This window comes from Notolepis coatsorum (genome assembly GCF_963971535.1).
Source record: "Notolepis coatsorum genome assembly, chromosome: 1".
In the NCBI taxonomy this organism is placed as follows: Eukaryota; Metazoa; Chordata; class Actinopteri; order Aulopiformes; family Paralepididae; genus Notolepis; species Notolepis coatsorum.
Genome location: NC_140165.1, coordinates 54,248,220 through 54,268,170, shown reverse-complemented (window position 1 = coordinate 54,268,170; position 19,951 = coordinate 54,248,220). Strand labels below are relative to the sequence as shown.

The 19,951-nt window shown below is 45.5% G+C and overlaps 1 protein-coding gene across 1 annotated transcript in view; it reads right to left on the bottom strand.

Moving 5' to 3' along the window:
* slx9 (SLX9 ribosome biogenesis factor) overlaps positions 1-19,951 on the bottom strand; it is a 125,744-nt gene that overhangs the window by 50,506 nt on the left and 55,287 nt on the right. The window contains exons 3-4 of the mRNA XM_084323990.1: positions 12,169-12,240; positions 6,162-6,339 (exon numbers count right to left, since the gene is read on the bottom strand). Of these exons, the coding sequence (XP_084180116.1) occupies positions 6,162-6,339; positions 12,169-12,240 (250 nt within the window). The remainder of the gene's footprint in view (positions 1-6,161; positions 6,340-12,168; positions 12,241-19,951) is intronic.

The following is a 19,951-nucleotide window of genomic DNA, read 5'->3' as shown; positions in this document are numbered from 1 at the left end:
ATATGTTGTTTTGATAAATATGTATTCTACGGATTCGAACATTACATTACATTTCCGCGATTAGCTGTGAGTGCCGTCAAAAAGAAAATGCGCATGCGCGCGATACCGGCGTAGGGGGAAAACGAGCGTAGAGGGCTGGCCGATCGCTGGCCAATCAGAGAAACGCAGAAGGACATGTTGGTTGCCCAAAGTATTCACGCCTCCAGGGCTAACACCTGGAGGTTACCACCTAGCCACGCCTCCTCACTCTCCAGGACTAACACCTGGAGGTTACCACCTAGCCACGCCTCCTCACTCTCCAGGACTAACACCTGGAGGTTACCACCTAGCCACGCCTCCTCACTCTCCAGGACTAACACCAAAAGCCTTGACGGGAGCTTTCTTCACTCTGCTTTAACAACATGGAACAGACTTCGCCTACTGATGGAAACATCAAGTGGTGTTGATGCCTTCAAGAAGAGACTGAACAACCCCCTCCTGAGCGTGAGCCTGCAGGCCTAACAGGGACTCTCTCACACTAATCAGCTTCATATATATTCCTGAGTAGCTGTGATATTGTGGTATTTGTAATTATGTATCTATGTATTTAACTGCATGTAGTATGTATGTATTGTATTTGTAAGTGATGTTATATGTTCTATGTTGGAACAATGCAATGTAATGCACTGAAAAGTGAAAACAAATTCCACCAGCCTGGCTGGGTGGTCATTAAAGAATCTAATCTAATCACTGATTGGCTCTGTGAATTATATTCACGACGCTTGCATCTGCTAAAGCTTAATACAGGAGAAAAAAAAAACACAAAAGGCGATTTTTTCCCCCAGCTCGTTAGCCAATTCAGCCAGTTAGCGTTGCTAACGTTACTGTTGTAAACATTTAAACACCCTCTGCCAGAGTAGAGAGGGTGACGTTCTGTATAAACCAGCAAACAAACTGATCACGCTACGAAATTAACAACAACATGACATCAGTCATCAATACAACCCACCAATACTAGACATGGCTATGTCACCAGACACGCCGTGGGTCTTCATTTTACTCGCACTTAAGAGAACCGTAATGTATAGAGCTGCTGCAAACTAGAATTGTATACCTGTGAAGATAATGATGATCAGCAACACATTTATGGATGCTGTTATGAATGGTGAAATAGAGTTGAGTTACTGATTTATTTAGTTAGTATTGTTACTATAAATAAACAAATATGACAGTAGCACATTGGCAAAGAAGGTTGGAAACGGTCAAAGCAAGAGTCACTGCATTCTGAAATGGAAAACTACTTCAAGGGTTACTAAGGATGTTCGATATTGGCTTTTTTTTTCTCTCACAGATATCCGATATGCCGATATTGTCCAACTCTTAATTTCCGATACCGATATCAACCGCTAACGATGCAGGGTTCTCGTTCTCCCCCCCCCCCCCCCCCCATCATTTCAGGTAAGTAACATTACATATCATGTCGTGGAATTAACACAACATTATGCATACTTTTGACAATAAAAGTATGCATTGATGTGTTAATTTCACTGGATGCATTCAACAAGGCATTTTTATTTTATTTACTTGTATGCATGTACATAACCTTGTTTTTGTTGCAGCCTATATTATATATATATATTTTAAACAGATACCGATCATTTCCGATATTGCGCAAATAACATGTGTGTGTGTGTGTGTGGGGGGGGGGGGGGGGGGGGGGTGCAATGCCCCTCCCTGCCCATTATGCCCATTATCGTCTGATAATAACATTCCTTGACCCCATCCCCTGCCGGTAGTTATGGACCGCTCCCTCACCTCAAGCACCTGCAGGCCTCTGGGACGGCTAGCGGTTGACCCTTTCACTGCCACACTACAGAAGGTTAACCCTTTACTATCACACTACCGACGACGGTTACCGTCGGTAGTGTGATAGTAAAGGGTTAACCTTCTGTAGTGTGGCAGTGAAAGGGCGCTGTTGTGTGGCAGTGAAAGGGTTAACCTTCTGTGTATTGTCGCAGTGAAAGGGTTAACCGTTTGGTAGTGTGGCAGTGAAAGGGTTAAAATATATTCTATTGCAGATTCCTCACATGTCGTTTACCCTGCGTACACGTTCCATGGGTCTGACGTGCGTCAGGGCTGAATGAGACGCTTTACAGGCTTGTTGTTCCGACTGCACCTGCTATTAAGTCTGCCTGCCTGCCTGCCTGCCCCCCCCCCCCCCCCCCCCCCAGTCAACAGTGCCTCGCTGCACCGACACGTGCCACACAGGTGCGCCGCTTCGTGCTTGTTTAGGTAAAAAATCTGTTATTTTTTATCAAATGTGCCAATTATATATATTGTTCATTTTTAAGACTTTTACTGGTAATAATACACTTTATTTGTATAGCACTTTTCATACAGAAGTTGCAGTTCAAAGTGCTACCTCCTTACACTACATCATTATTGGAATGGAATTTCCGTAGCTATGGAACCCGTTCTAGTGCCTGGCTGGTCCTTAAACCCCCTGAGGTCTAAAGTTTCTAGCTCCACCTTCTCAGAATATTCTCTTTTTTTTTTGTTACATAATGTAAAATTACAGATTCATACCTTCAAAATAAGCCATCAATTGTCAAATTTGAGACGATAGTTTTCAATCAATGTCCTATCAAACATTCTGGTAAAATCCTAAGTACTTTTCAGGATAGGACTTGAACTTGATCCAAGTTCATTCAGCTATCTGATGAGAGAACTACACTCCCAGAATTCAATGTGATCATTGTCACTAGAACCATTTCACACCTGGAGCAAAGGCCCAGTCATTCCTTTGTTATTCCAGTGAATGGACCCAGCAGGAGGCCTAGCCTAGCGACAAGCGGCCACTACATAGTTGGGTATTGAAAAAATGCTCATATCCAAAAGTAGTAGCTAGATATAGGTCATACATGTAGGTATGCACTTGTCCTAATATACTAACCTACACTGTAGCACTCAACACTTTGATGAACATTGTTACTCAGCTGATAGAGGTGTGCCCTTCCTCAATAAAGCCCTTCAGAGAGCCCTTCAGAGAGAGAGAGAGAGAGAGAGACAAACAACACACATTCAAATCCAACCCTAACTAACCTTACTGCCATGCACTTGTCCTAATGTACTAACCTACACTGTAGCACTCAACACTTTGATGAACATTGTTAGTTACTCAGCTGATAGAGTTGTGCCCTTCCTGATGACTTGTCGTACAGAACTTGTAAGTCGCTTTGGATAAAAGCGTTAGCTAAATGACTAGATGTAAATGTAAATGTGTAACTGTAGATTTCAAATGGCTGTGCAAATAGTTGTTTTGTTTGGCTTTGACAATGTAAACGTATGTTTCCCATGTCAATAAAGCCCATTTGAAGAGGGGGGGGGGGGGGGAGAGAGAGAGAGAGAGAGAGAGAGAGAGAGAGAGAGAGAGAGAGAGACGACGTCATCTTTCCTTCACAAAGCGCATTGCGCTGTCAACTAAAGCACCGTGTTTAGCGCGGGTGACCAAAACACCAAACTCGTCACACAGCAGCCAGTGGCTGATACTGTAGTTCACGTAGTCCACTCCACTGTCCGCTTGAATGAACTGCGAGAGATAATTCATAACTCGTATACACACACGCACTCTGCCATACAGTAGTTAATGTTTTAGCGCGACGTGGGTATACAGGACTGTCAGGATGCTGCAGAGTTTCTGTTGCACATAGAAGCAGACTCGACACAAGTTTCGTCTCGACGCTGCGTCTCAGCGCACACACACATACACATGTGTGTGTAATACACACACACCACATTATTCTGTGAAGCAGCTCAGTGTCCCGTGGATATTATTGCAAGAGATAATTCATACATATTATGAAAAGCCGATGCCGATCTGTTGTTTAGAATTTGGATGGGGGGTAGCAAGTCTCTGATACCTCTCACCTCTGCGTGGGGGTCTAACACCTATTCACAGCGCACACGCTTCTCTTGTGTGTGTGCGCGCGTGCGTGTATGTGCGTTTCGTGACGCGCTGTAGTTCTCTGGCAAACGGAAATAATTACAAGCATACCATCTAGCAATAATTAAACGTATTTACAAGTCGTATTATGTTTAGCAAGTAAGGGGACATTTATAGTACATCTCAAAGCACTCGAAATTGTCATTTTTTTTTTTTTTTCGATTTCTGAAAATATGTACGTTTAGAGCATTTAGAAGACATTCTAATTCTTTTGTTCTCCGCCCACGGGAGCAATAAGCCCTGTTGACTCCTAAGGGTTTTAATTAATTAAGGTCCAGTTTGCTCGGAACAGGTTAATCTGCATTTTGCTATGATGCCCCTCTAGCTCATGGAATGAACTCCAACAGTCCTTAAAGCTCGAGATTCTCCGCTCTGTTGCAGTTTAAAACCTTGATCTTCAACCTTTGTCAACCAAGTTATACATGTTTTAATTGGTTTGTTATCCTTACTTTTGTCTCGCCTCGTCTTATCATCGTGATTTTATATGGCTTTTTATTTTATTTTATTTTTCTGTATGTACACTCGATGTCACTGTAAATTCAATATTTTTTTATGGAATATATACACAAAGTGTATTTTAATTTCACTGTTCCTCTAGTAAAATGATCTGTGTTGATCCCTCCACACACACGCAGGCAGGCAGGCAGGCAGGCGCACACACACACACACACACACACAACAGGTAACTTTAAACACAAAAGAAAAGGTAAAAAAAATTAAATAAAAACTTAACTATGTTCTGTATAGTATAGTTAGTATAGCTAGGATAGTTTAGTATATAGTATAACTGTATATTGTATAGTAGTGTACATAGGACCCATTACCTTTTAATTTGTAAGCTTAGCGTTGTATTTTATATTAGTACTTTTTATCATGTCTATTTTATTATCTATTCTATTCTATTATTATATTGTATTTTTGCACAATCGAAGGCGGGTGGACGGTATAAACGGTATACGGTATAAACGGTATGAATTTGCTCTACGGTATGGATTTTGCCTATACCGTGTAACCGGTAGTGCAGCTCTAAAATAGCAATGACGTCATGTAACCACAGCGCGACTATTTCACTCGCATTTGCCCCTAAAAATAGATAGAATTAGTCATAGATAATAGATATGTGCGAACTGGAAAAAGTTATTTAGGAGGCTTCGCGCAGTGGGCGTGCCAGCCCCTCCCGCACGCATGTAAACACGGGTCTACTAGTAGTAGTGGGACGGGACGTCTCCCTGAGCTAACGTTAGCTTAGCTACCGTTACAAAATGACCCAGTCAACTATTCACTTTTAGTTTAATACATGATGAGGCATTGTCTAACCGAACGGTATCTAGTCGGCCAGCTACCGATAGCTCCTGACATCAACAAACGCTCCATCAAGTCTAGTAGAGAGTAGACGTGTATGATAGCTCCGTTAGCCGTTAGCTCACGTTAACACAAGTTAGTTCACCGTTCAAAACGAAATGTCCCATTGAACTAAATAATTCACTGAGGCGTTGTATTAACGTTATATATCCGGCTAGCAGTAGCTACAGATAGCTCCTGATATCAATGTCTTATAACACTGATTCGATGCGTATTCGAGCTGAGGGCTTGTGAATGTGATTTAACGTTATACCAATACTAGGGCCCAGCTGCAGCGCCGGTGAATCCTGGCCGTAGCTCGAGGCTACTCGAGTATAGGTCCAGCTGCAGCTCCGGAGAATCCTGGCCGTAGCTAGAGGCTACTAATGTACACACAGACAGTGGAGCTTGTTGCGTGGTGGCGATGTCTCGCAGATAATACAAGTACAAGTCTAATTATATAATATATATATTTTATATATATAAAAAAAAAAAAAATTATATAAAATTAAAAAAAAAATTTAATCAAAAACGATGATACCGTGATATATACCGTTACCGTCTATGCTTCAAATTATACCGTGATATAAATTTTAGACCATACCGTCCACCCCTAGCGGGCATGGCCACTTTCATTTCACTATATGTCTTGTGTATGTATGTGATGAATAAACCTCTTGAATAGAGTAAAAGTGGTCTTTCCCTACTGGTGTGGTGGGTCGGGCTTTCACCATGTGAAAGTCCAAGTATCTCCAAGGTCAGTTGCCCCCCGGGCCTCGCAGTTTATGGAAAGGGAGGCGGGACCCCCCCTCCCGCCTGCGCTTCAGGGAACACTTACACTCTGTTCTTGCGGTTCTTGTGTCGCGCGGTGAGGGTCCTGGCGGTGTCGGGGGTGAGGAGCTGGGAGAGCTCGGGCAGGGCGTCGGCCAGGGGCCTCATGTCGCCCACCACGGGCATGGTCTGCCTCCGCGCCTGGGCCACCTGCTGCTCCCGGACCTGCTTGATGGAGTTGATCTCTGGGGGGAGAGACCAGGAGACGGACACGGACAGACACGGGAGGACAGGTAGCGTTGATGCACTGTATATAAATGAAGGCTGTCAAAGTTAATGCCCGATTCTATTAACACCACTATTTTTTTTAACTCACGATTCATTTTTTAGAATAAAACAAATTAAAAAATGTTTACAAGACTTCACCCAGGTGTATTATTGATACTCTCATTGATACTATGTTTGTTTCTGACTCAAAGTGTGTGTGTGTGTGTGTGTGTGTGTGTGTGTGTGTGTGTGTGTGTGTGTGTGTGTGTGTGTGTGTGTGTGTGTGTGTGTGTGTGTGTGTGTGTGTGAGAGAGAGAGAGGGGGGTGAGTCCTCAGTCCTTGTGTGGGTGAATGGTGAATGTAACAAGTTCCTAACGTTTTCTTTCCCCTATTATTTCATGCACACTTTATTCATTGTTTTAAATTATTATTTTCTTTTAAGTTATTTTGTGCATCACTCTGTTTTGAATTTGATGCAAATGTGCAATGCATGAGGGTCATCCTTTTGTGTCAAATGCCTGCATAAAGCAAGCATTTGTTGACTCATGTTGATAAGAGTATTAAAACTTGGAACTTGAAAAAGATCTGTTTAAGGTAGATATATATATATATATTATTTTTTATTATTATATTTTTTAAATGCGATTCATTTGCGATTAATCGCGAGTTAACTATGGACAATCATGCGATTAATCAGATTAAATATTTTAATCGATTGACAGCACTAATATAAATATGACAGGGATACTTGGAACAGGGAACCGTAATCCAGAACTATTTTATTGCACTGTAAAAAAAAAAATTGATATTATAGTATGTCTGGTCTGCACTTTATGTGCTCATTTCATCATTCATGTCTTTTCTATTCTACTAAAACTGAATCTAATAACCAAATTATTAGATTATATATTGCATATATTTAGCATTTCGGTTTTTTTAGACTATATTAGATTCGATTTAGATGATTGGATTAGATTAGATTATATATTGTAACTATTATTGTAGGGCAAATATAACAAGAGGGCATACATACCCTCATCTCGCACCTTGTTGACCATTATGCACATGTCCAGAGTTAATTATGTTATGTTAAGCATATTGATTTGTTATATTGTTTACACTGCTTTTTACTACGTGTACCTCCTCTCCCCCATGCTGCTATGATGCCTGAATTTCCCCAAGGGGATCAATAAAGGAATATCTCATCTTAAACAAGGTGGCCTGTTGGGATGTTAGATCCTAATGTGAAAAACTGTGATTTTATGTCTGCTCATTTTACCCTTGCTATTATTTTACTTATTTTTACTTTTATCTCTACGCCCCACTATCCGCTGGGTGCATACTCTGACCTTTATCATGTTTTGTAACAGATTACAGAAGCCTATTGGAACGTGAGGTTCTGATATTATTTGATTAACATATCTGCATTATTTTATCCCACGTTATGCTTTGCTGCTTGTTTTACACTGATTTTATGTCTTATTTCTTACTGATGTAAAGCACTTTGAACTGCCTGCAATCCCCTGTATGAAAGGTGCTATACAAATAAAGTTATTATTATTATTATTATTATTATTATTATTATTATTATTATTATTATTATTATTATTATTAGTTGATAGCTGACTGAGGCTCACTGACATTTACTTTGTGTTGCACTGTGGAGTAAATTTCAGCGAGTCTCAGCCAGCTTGTGCGGACAGGCGCTTTACCCCACTGACTTTGCATTAGGGGGTCCAAAGATACGAACTATCCCTTTAAGTGTAGGAAACAGGAAATGACAACGACGCGGTGACGTACATGTGATAGAAGGAGAACTCTTAACAGGGTACTGGTAACGATTTCCCAAAGCTCATATCATTATCAAAAGCTACGCTAAACGTGATAGGAATCCAAGCAAATCCACTTAATCGTCTGCATTGTTGACACCAAGAAGCATGTTAATCTAGTGTCTAATCTAGATTAAGCATGTTAATCTAGTGTCTAATCTAGTCTCTAATTTAGATTAAGCGTGTTAATCTAGTGTCCCCAGGACAGCGCAGTCGGTATTTTGTGAACACACACCACTCTCTCCTAAAGCTAGAAGTCAAAGAGAACTGTAATAGACATAATGTAACTGGGATGTGGCTGCTCCACAGACAATGCATGGGGCTTTGAATTTATGAGGCCATAAAATGTTTAATGTGAAGGTTTATATTCTAGCCTCGCTAGAAGGTCTGAACCAGAATTAAAACCATGCAATGTTTGTGTGAACACTTACACCCAAAGGAGGTATATGTATGCTAGGTCTCAACCAGAATTAAAACCATACAATGTTTGCGTGAACACTTACACCCAAAGGAGGTGTATATTCTAGCATCGCTAGAAGGTTTTGAGGTCAATTAAGAGCTCATCGTCTATGGAGCAGCCCCAAATCTTACATCCCAGTTACAGTGACATCATCGATTGGGAGCATTCACTCTGCTTTCTAGCTTTAGGAGAGAGTGGTGCGACGTGCGTGGTCACAAACACTGAGTGAACTGCCCTGGGGCACAGGAATAACAATATGTGAAATCTTAAAAAAAGGGTGACATTCCCTAAATGTCCTTTGAAGTTATCTTAAGTAATTTTTTTCTTTGTTAAGATAAGTGTTAAATAGCTCTACAATCCAACAGTCATCACTGATATAGTGTCTGGTCAGCAACATGGGTCTCCCTGTCCCTCCGCTCTGCAGTAAACAGAACATACATTTTCTGGTATCTCTTCCCACTTTATCGAATCAGGAGAGAGAGATATTTTTTACTTATTTCAAGAGATCCTGCCAAGTCAAATTATTTGTTTTTATTTATTATTATTTAAAAAAAAAATTCAGTCAGACCACTTTTGCAGTGTGGAGTTCTCTCTCCTGTTGGATGAAGTGGGAACGGGATACCAGAAAATCCATTTTCCATTTACTGCAGAGCAGGAGGGGCTGGGAGACGGCCATGTTACTGAACAGACACGTCTATATATCAGTAATGGCTGTTGGAATGTGGAGCTATCATTTTAACGTGTAGAGAGACGCAGTTACTTTAACAAAGAAAGTGCCACTTACATCACCTTTAAGATGCGCTAGCGTCCATACCTTTGTCTGAAATAAAAAGGGAGAGTGGGGGCCTAGTTGGTAGTTCACGTCGCCCCTGCTCTGAAGTGAGCGGTAGTCCTACGTTCGCCCCGAAGCCACGAGCCTCTCGACGGACTCCCTGGCTGGCGCTCAGGTCGTTATGCGGCGCCCATCATCTCACATCGGCACTCCATAAAAACGCTATCTTAAATGTATGAAGTGCACGTCTCAAGTATATGGACTTGAGATCAACTATTCATGAACCATAAACGTTTAACCCTTTCACTACCACACGACAGCGGGTTAACCGTTTGGTAGTGTGGTCGTATCCGCCTGGAACCCGTATCACACCCCCCCCCCCCACCCCCACCCCGTTCCCAGAAACACTGAGCTTTACGGAGACATCGAAAAAAACGATTATCTTTCTTTTTTTAATTTCTCTTCTTGTTAATTTCCCGGAAAGAAAAAAATATAAAACGGCGCACCATCGGGCCGCCCCCCGTCTCGGATTTCACAGAGAGAGTCGACGCGGCCATTAGCGCCTAATTATATGCATAGAGGATACGTTTAGTGTTACCGAGGCATTGATTGGCTCCAGCAGATAGATAGAGTTACGGGGCCCTGATCGCAATTACAGCAGATGAAGGCGAGAGAGAGGAGCTGTAATTACAGAGTCTGACGAAGACAGACCGCCCTCTCAGACTTCCCCCCGACCCACCGGACTCCGGCCAGAGAGGCGTCCCGCGGCTCCGGCTAGAGTGACGTTAAAAGTTCTGGTTCAGTTTTTCAGCACAGACGGGGCTAAGGGTGTTTTTTTTGTGTGCGAAAGATCGTCGGGTTTGTTTGTCACAAGACAAAAATGACTGCACCATGAGCGATTCGTCTCGATTAGGAGGGGTACATTTTTTATTTTTTTCCTCCCATTCCCCAATTTAAATCGTTATGCCAATTCCCTTCTGGACGTTGCGTTACTCTACTGTCGGTCTGGGGAGGGTGTAGACTACCCAAGTGTCGGTCTGGGGAGGGTGTAGACTACCCTACCGTCAGTCTGGGGAGGGTGTAGACTACCCTACTCACAGTCTGGGGAGGGTGTAGCCTACCCTACTCACAGTCTGGGGAGGGTGTAGACTACCCTACTGTCGGTCTGGGGAGGGTGTAGACTACCCTACTGTCGGTCTGGGGAGGGTGTAGACTACCCTACCGTCAGTCTGGGGAGGGTGTAGACTACCCTACTCACAGTCTGGGTCTGGGGAGAGTGTAGCCTACCCTACTGTCGGTCTGGGGAGAGTGTAGCTGGGGAGAGTGTAGCCTACCCTACTGTCGGTCTGGGGAGAGTGTAGCCTACCCTACTGTCGGTCTGGGGAGAGTGTAGCCTACCCTACTGTCGGTCTGGGGAGGGTGTAGCCTACCCTACTGTCGGTCTGGGGAGAGTGTAGCCTACCCTACTGTCGGTCTGGGGAGAGTGTAGCCTACCCTACTGTCGGTCTGGGGAGGGTGTAGCCTACCCTACTGTCGGTCTGGGGAGAGTGTAGCCTACCCTACTGTCGGTCTGGGGAGGGTGTAGACTACCCTACTGTCGGTCTGGGAGGGTGTAGACTACCCTACTCACAGTCTGGGGAGGGTGTAGACTACTCTATTGTCGGTCTGGGTAGAGAGTAGACTACTCTATTGTCGGTCTGGGTAGAGAGTAGACTACCCTACTGTCGGTCTGGGTAGAGAGTAGACTACCCTACTGTCGGTCTGGGGAGGGTGTAGCCTACCCTACTGTCGGTCTGGGGAGAGTGTAGCCTACTCTACTGTCGGTCTGGGGAGGGTGTAGACTACCCTACTGTCGGTCTGGGAGGGTGTAGACTACCCTACTCACAGTCTGGGGAGGGTGTAGACTACTCTATTGTCGGTCTGGGTAGAGAGTAGACTACTCTATTGTCGGTCTAGGTAGAGAGTAGACTACCCTACTGTCGGTCTGGGTAGAGAGTAGACTACCACAAGCTTCTTCTGATACATGTAGAGTTGCCAGCCGCTTCTTAGGACCCAGACCAAGAACACCCCGGGTCTCTGTAGCGGTAGGAGAGTGCCTCTACACTACCCAGCCGCTCCTAGTGCTCAGACTTCTACACTACCCAGCCGCTCCTAGTGCTCAGACCTCTACACTACCCAGCCGCTCCTAGTGCTCAGACTTCTACACTACCCAGCCACTCTAGTGCTTAGACCTCTACACTACCCAGACACTCCTAGTGCTCAGACTTCTACACTACCCAGCCGCTCCTAGTGCTCAGACCTCTACACTACGCAGCCGCTCCGTGCTCAGACTTCTACACTACCCAGCCACTCCTAGTGCTCGGACCTCTACACTACCCAGCCGCTCCTAGTGCTCAGACCTCCACACTACCCAGCCGCTCCTAGTGCTCAGACCTCTACACTACCCAGACACTCCTAGTGCTCAGACCTCTACACTACCCAGACACTCCTAGTGCTCAGACCTCTACACTACCCAGCCGCTCCTAGTGCTCAGACCTCTACACTACCCAGCCGCTCCTAGTGCTCGGACCTCTACACTACCCAGCCGCTCCTAGTGCTCAGACCTCGACACTACCCAGACGCTCCCCCAGCGTGGCGCTTTTGAGGCTTCACCTTGAGCAAGGAAACCCCGGATGCCCAACAGTAAATATTATAAACCCAGGACCCCCTGGTGCTTCGTCATCAGACAGGAAACCCCTGCACTCACTGCTCATCCATCTCTCCCTCCTCTCCTTCATCTTGTCTCTCTTCGACTTGACGACTTTCTTCTCTTCCGGGCCTGTGAAGGAAGGAAGGAACACACACACACACACACACACACACACACACACACACACACACACACACACACACACACACACACACACACACACACACACACACACACACACACACACACACACACACACACACACACACACACACACACACACACACACACACACACACACACACACACACACACACACACACACACACACACACACACACACACAGAGAGACCACACGTTGTTACATGACAGCACCCCATACATCAAACAGCGGCACAACGGCTTCTAATTAAACACGAAGGAGGCAAATTCATAAATGTGTTTAAGGGAGACATCAAACGACGCTACGGCGGAGAATGACTCTGCATTACAAAAATATATGTACATCATACGCAAACCAGTCAACCCCCCCCCCCCCCCCCCCCCCCCCCCCCCCCCCCCCTACCACGAGATGAGTAGAGCTGAAGGAGCTCAGTGCCAACTTGAGTGGGCGGGCGATTTACGTGTTTAAAGTTAGATCACGGCGTACGGCTAAAAGAACCAACAGCAGTTAACACGGTACAGTCAGACACACTGAAGAGAGAGCAGACAGCAGTTAACACGGTACAGTCAGACACACTGAAGAGAGAGCAGACAGCAGTTAACACGGTACAGTCAGACACACTGAAGAGAGAGCAGACAGCAGTTAACACGGTAGGGCTGACCCCTATTAGTCGATTAGTCGACTATATCGGTCGAAAGGAGCCGTAGTCGACTGCCAACCTCTTAGTCAAATACAAAAAAAATAAATATATATATATATATACTTTTTTTTTTATTATCATTCTTTCCAAAAGAAAAGAGGCCTAGAAGTAGAGCTGCCGCGATTACCGCATTACCGCGGTATCGCTGTTACATCACGCCCACCGCAGAGTTAGGCTGAATACCGCATCACCGCTGTTTTTTATAATAATAATAAAGTACCCTGCTCTCGTTGGGCTTGCGGCTCTGCAGATATACCCTACTCCTCTGTCGAGGTTCCAAGCGACCCTATTGGGTACCAGAAAAGTCACGTGAAACACTGCAGACCACCGATTGGTCAGAAGAGAGACGTGTCACACGTTCGAGCGTCCTGCAGTGTGTTACCACCAATCGGCAAGCACGTATTAGTTTTTTACGTCCTGAATGTCAGCCATTGATCAGAGCTCACAACACGGCTAATAACGTTAGCTCCCCGCCGGAGTGGATTACCATCGCTCCTCAGGAGTACTAAACGAGGCATAATGATTTTACTGCAACGAATGTTATAATAAAAGCCCTTCGTTCTATACACTTGTCTGATTGAAAACTTTATTAACAGACCACAGAATGGGCACGACTCAGCACGCTCTGAGCAAAGAAAGGAACTGAGATATGAATGGAGTAATGCTTGCCTTGCTATGGTCCGGTAAATACGCTGATGTTATTGAACGTGTAACTATATAACGTTAATGCCACAAAACGAATGCCTTTGTTAATCATAAGTAGTAAGTTAACTTTATAATAATAAGAAGAAGAAGAAAGAGTCGGGGGGGTAACCACCGGGCGCTACCAGCCTACCACCCCTGCCCGCGACACCGAGTGAACGGCGCACGACCAGAGGGGAGACTTCGAATCCGTGTTTCACTTTCAATAACGAATGCGTGATTGCCGAATCCCAAACAATATTCATGCTGCAAAGTCATCCTCTAAAGATAGACATTTAGACTAGAGGCAGGCTATATGCTATAAAGAGTAGACTACTACTAAAAAAAAATGTAAATGCATTCAAATTTTTTTTTTATTTCATTTTTTTGTGTGTGCGGTAATAATCGCGGCGGTAGGAAATATTTCGCAAATTTGTGCGGTAAGGAAAACATCAATACCGCGGCAGCTCTACCTAGAAGCGTGGCTAACGCTAATGGAACGCATACCAGAGGCTAACTGCCTACGAAAACAGGCACAGAGGCACTGAAAGAGGATTTCACCCATCTAATGAACACACTAGACTAGACAAATATCAAGATGTATCCATCAGTGGACCAATTGCATGCTTTTGCAGAGGACAAGAAGCCTCCAGTCGACTCCTTCAGACATTAAGCACCCCCCACAGCCCAAATGGAATGATAAAAAAATTATAATAATAATAAAAAGAATATTATACTTTATTTTTTTTTGGTCGACTAATAAGATAAGATAAGATATTCCTTTATTGATCCCCTTGGGGAAATTCAGGCATCATAGCAGCATGGGGGAAGGGGGGGGGGTACAGGTAGTCAAAACAACACAAGCAGTGTAAACAAATGTCAATATAATTTACTATCTAACTAACTGAAAAATATAATAGTCGACTAACAGCTCATTTTGGCCAATCATAGTCTACTATCCAAATCCTTAGTCGGGGACAGCCATAAGTCAGACACATGGGCCACATGCTGAAGAGAGCTGGTCCAGGGAAAAACATCACGAACAGGCCACCCCTACCATCCCCTCCCTCCCTCCCTCCCTGTCTCCCTCCCTCCCTGTCTCCCTCCCTCCCTCCCTCCCTGTCTCCCTCCCTCCCTCCCTGTCTCCCTCCCTCCCTCCCTGTCTCTGTCCCTCCCTGTCTCCCTCCCTCCCTGTCTCCCTCCCAAACTCACAGATCTATTTCCTCTCTTTTGGGGAAAAACATCCTGGGCCGGTGTGGGATGGAAAAAGTTTTTTTTATATATATACATGTTATCAGCAGCGCCACCTTGAACCCCCCCCCCCCCCACGGGAGCCAGGAGGTTGTGTGTGAGTGTGTGTGTGTGTGTGGGGGGGGGGGGGGGGGGCAGGTGTGTGTGTGTGAGAGAACAAAAAAGAGATTACAGAAAGAGAAACCTTGAGTTATCCGTGTGTATGTGTGTGTGTGTTTATGCGTGTGTGCTATGTGTGTGTGTTTATGTGTGTATGCGTGAGTGTGTTTATGTGCGTGTGTGTGTTTATGTGTGTGTGCGTGTGTGTGTGTGTTTGTGTGTATTTATGTGTGTTTGCATGCGTGTGTTTATGCGTGTGTTATGTGCGTGTGTGTATGCGTGTGTGTTTATGTGCGCGTGTGTGTGTTTATGTGTGTGTGTGTGTGTATGCGTTTATGTGCATGTTTATGTGTGCGTGTGCGTGTTTGTGTGTGTGTGTGTATGCGTTTATGTGCATGTTTATGTGTGCGTGTGGACCTCCGCCCGTGTGTTCCCGCCCCCTGCCCTTCCTGACGGCAGCCGGCCGGGGGGGCGACGCGGGGCTGAAGTGACGTGACGTTTGCCCCGATGTGACAGCAGACATATGGCGGCTCTAGCACAACAACACACTGGAACGTGAAGCCTCTACATTCACGGTGCGCATCACGGCCTCCTCTATAGCAGCTGGGCGAGAGAGAGGGGGGGGGGGGGGGGGGGAGTCAGTGACCCAACAAGAGAGAGAGAGAGAGCGCGCGCGCTAGGAGCCACTATTCCCCGCCTGGGATACAGTGTGTGGCCCCCTGAGAGGACGCAGAACACTCTGCCCCATCTCGCTTAGAATAGGTACATAAAAAGTACTAATCCACAGGGGAAAAGGGTACATATTGTATGTCACGTTATACATTTACTGCGTATCGTTGTGAAAATGTAAACGTCTACTTTTCCTGCTGGGGGACGAACCTTAACCCCTTAACCGTCTTCTTAAGCATAACCGCCTTAACCATAACCGTTAAGTGAATGTTAAAACCAACCTCAACTCTAACTATAACCTTAGTAAGATGGTCAATGAACCTCACTCACAGTAGTGTCCACATGTTTTGGAGCCAAATCGAAACATCCAAGAAGATCTTACATATTTGTAGCTTTAAGAGAACATTTGAGTGAATTGTCTTTGGGTGCTGGAGGAAGGGGGTACTCTATGATGTGGAGCTGGAGGAAGGGGGTACTCTATGATGTGGAGATGGAGGAAGGGGGTACTCTATGATGTGGAGATGGAGGAAGGGGGTACTCTATGATGTGGAGCTGGAGGAAGGGGGTACTCTATGATGTGGAGATGGAGGAAGGGGGTACTCTATGATGTGGAGATGGAGGAAGGGGGTACTCTATGATGTGGAGATGGAGGAAGGGGGTACTCTACGTGAAATGCAGCGTCTCAGGCGGTTACAAAACGTGACTGTACAACGTTTGGGAATCGCTGCCCCCCCCCCCCCCCCCGAATGAAAAGGACAAGAGCGATTCATATAGACCCAGGCCTAATTATCAAAACAACACATTGACCACGCCTCGCCCCGCCAGCGAGCGAGTCCAGTGGGCTCCAGCAGGTAGACGTGGCCAGCAGTGGGAGCCGGGGGTGGAGGATCCGTGACGCCTGCCCCGCGTGCTCTGCCTCCCCGTCCCACTGAGTCTCCTAGGCTCAGCCCGGCCGGGTGGCGACCTGTCAGAACCGCAACTATGGCATCTCTATGGTCTACACCACACGATCACCCTGGGTGGTAACTTGTTGTGTTGCTCTATGATCACCCTGGATGGTAACTTGTTGTGTTGCTCTATGATCACCCTGGATGGTAACTTGTTGTGTTGCTCTATGATCACCATGGATGGTAACTTGTTGTGTTGCTCTATGATCACCCTGGATGGTAACTTGTTGTGTTGCTCTATGATCACCCTGGATGGTAACTTGTGTTGCTCTATGATCACCCTGGATGGTAACTTGTTGTGTTGCTCTATGATCACCCTGGATGGTAACTAGTTGTGTTGCTCTATGATCACCCTGGATGGTAACTTGTTGTGTTGCTCTATGATCACCCTGGATGGTAACTTGTTGTGTTGCTCTATGATCACCCTGGATGGTAACTTGTTGTGTTGCTCTATGATCACCCTGGATGGTAACTCGTTGTGTTGCTCTATGATCACCCTGGGTGGTAACTTGTTGCTCTATGATCACCCTGGATGGTAACTTGTTGTGTTGCTCTATGATCACCCTGGATGGTAACTTGTTGCTCTATGATCACCCTGGATGGTAACTTGTTGTGTTGCTCTATGATCACCCTGGATGGTAACTTGTTGTGTTGCTCTATGATCACCCTGGATGGTAACTTGTTGCTCTATGATCACCCTGGATGGTAACTTGTTGTGTTGCTCTATGATCACCCTGGATGGTAACTTGTTGTGTTGCTCTATGATCACCCTGGATGGTAACTTGTTGTGTTGCTCTATGATCACCCTGGATGGTAACTTGTTGTGTTGCTCTATGATCACCCTGGATGGTAACTTGTTGTGTTGCTCTATGATCACCCTGGATGGTAACTCGTTGTGTTGCTCTATGATCACCCTGGATGGTAACTTGTTGTGTTGCTCTATGATCACCCTGGATGGTAACTAGTTGTGTTGCTCTATGATCACCCTGGATGGTAACTCGTTGTGTTGCTCTATGATCACCCTGGGTGGTAACTTGTTGTGTTGCTCTATGATCACCCTGGATGGTAACTTGTTGTGTTGCTCTATGATCACCCTGGATGGTAACTCGTTGTGTTGCTCTATGATCAGGGTAGTAACTCATTGGACGTCGTTGATGCCATCTCTATGGACGCTGTTAGGCCCCGTTGTCTCTGCTCACCCGTTTGTGCCTTTCTATGATTTTCCTTGTACCGCTTATTATCACTATTATTTTGTATTAAGATTAATATACTATTATTACGCCGTTGTAGAAATCTAAGTGCTGCCCACTTCAACACCTAACTGCACGTCTGGCCATCCCAGTCGGGTCTCACTGAACCATCTAGGGTTTCTCCCCTTTTTCTTCCTATTACGTTTCCCCCCCAAGTGGGAGTCGCTCCTCATCTTCGTGGGCCTGTGAAGCCAGGGGGGTGTTGTGTCTTCATGGGCCTGTGAAGCCAGAGGGGTGCTGTGTCTTCATGGGCCTGTGAAGCCAGAGGGGTGCTGTGTCTTCATGGGCCTGTGAAGCCAGGGGGGTGTTGTGTCTTCATGGGCCTGTGAAGCCAGAGGGGTGCTGTGTCTTCATGGGCCTGTGAAGCCAGAGGGGTGCTGTGTCTTCATGGGCCTGTGAAGCCAGGGGGGGTGTTGTGTCTTCATGGGCCTGTGAAGCCAGAGGGGTGCTGTGTCTACTCTTCATGGGCCTGTGAAGCCAGAGGGGTGCTGTGTCTTCGTGGGCCTGTGAAGCCAGAGGGGTGTTGTGTCTTCATGGGCCTGTGAAGCCAGAGGGGTGCTGTGTCTTCATGGGCCTGTGAAGCCAGGGGGGTGCTGTGTCTTCGTGGGCCTGTGAAGCCAGAGGGGTGCTGTGTCTTCATGGGCCTGTGAAGCCAGAGGGGTGCTGTGTCTTCATGGGCCCGTGAAGCCAGGGGGGTGCTGTGTCTTCATGGGCTATTTTACCGGGGAACTCCAGTACAGGTCGTCATCATCATATCCTGCTCTCTTCCTCCTCCCTGACAAGCGGAGGAGCTACACTATAGCGCCGGCATTTCCTGCGGCGCCGTTCTAGTGAGCTGCAGAACGATGGCTCTTTAACCCTTTCACTACCACACTACAGAAGGTTAACCCTTTCACTATCACTTGTCGGGTGCCAGTGAAAGGGTTAACCTTCTGTGTTGTCACAGTGAAAGGGTTAACCCTTTGGTAGTGTGGTAGTGAAAGGGTAACCTTCTGTAGTGTGGTAGTAAAAGGGTAACCTTCTGTAGTGTGGTAGTGAAAGGGTTAACCGTTTGTAGTGTGGTAGTGGAAGGTTAACTGTCTGTAGTGTGGTAGTGAAAGGGTTAACCTTCTGTAGTGTGGCATTGAAAGGGTTAACCTTCTGTAGTGTGGTAGTGAAAGGTTAACCGTCTGTAGTGTGGTAGTGAAAGGGTTAACCTTCTGTAGTGTGGCAGTGGAAGGTTAACCTTCTGTAGTGTGGCATTGAAAGGGTTAACCCTTTGGTAGTGTGGTAGTGAAAAGGTTAACCTTCTGTAGTGTGGTAGTGAAAGGTTAACCTTCTGTAGTATGGTAGTGAAAGGTTAAAACTTTCTGTAGTGTTGCAGTGAAAGGGTTAACCTTCTGTAGTGTGCTAGTGAAAGGTTAACCTTCTGTGGTGTGGTAGTGAAAGGTTAACCTTCTGTAGTGTGGCATTGAAATGGTTAACCTTCTGTAGTGTGGTAATGAAAGGTTAACCTTCTGTAGTGTGGCAGTGAAAGGGTTAACCTTCTGTAGTGTGGCAGTGAAAGGGTTAACCTTCTGTAGTGTGGTAGTGAAAGGTTAACATTCTGTAGTGTGATAGTGACCTTCTGTAGTGTGGTAGTGAAAGGGTTAATCATTTGTAGTGTGGCAGTGAAAGGGTTAACCTTCTGTAGTGTGGTAGTGAAAGGGTAACCTGTAGTGTGGTAGTGAAATGGTTAACCATTTGTAGTGTGGTAGTGAAAGGTTAACCTTCTGTAGTGTGGTAGTGAAAGGTTAACCTTCTGTAGTGTGGTAGTGAAAGAGTTAACCTTCTGTAGTGTGGTAGTGAAAGGTTAACATTCTGTAGTGTGGTAGTGACCTTCTGTAGTGTGGTAGTGAAAGGGTTAATCATTTGTAGTGTGGCAGTGAAAGGGTTAACCTTCTGTAGTGTGGTAGTGAAAGGGTAACCTGTAGTGTGGTAGTGAAATGGTTAACCATTTGTAGTGTGGTAGTGAAAGGTTAACCTTCTGTAGTGTGGTAGTGAAAGGTTAACCTTCTGTAGTGTGGTAGTGAAAGAGTTAACCTTCTGTAGTGTGGTAGT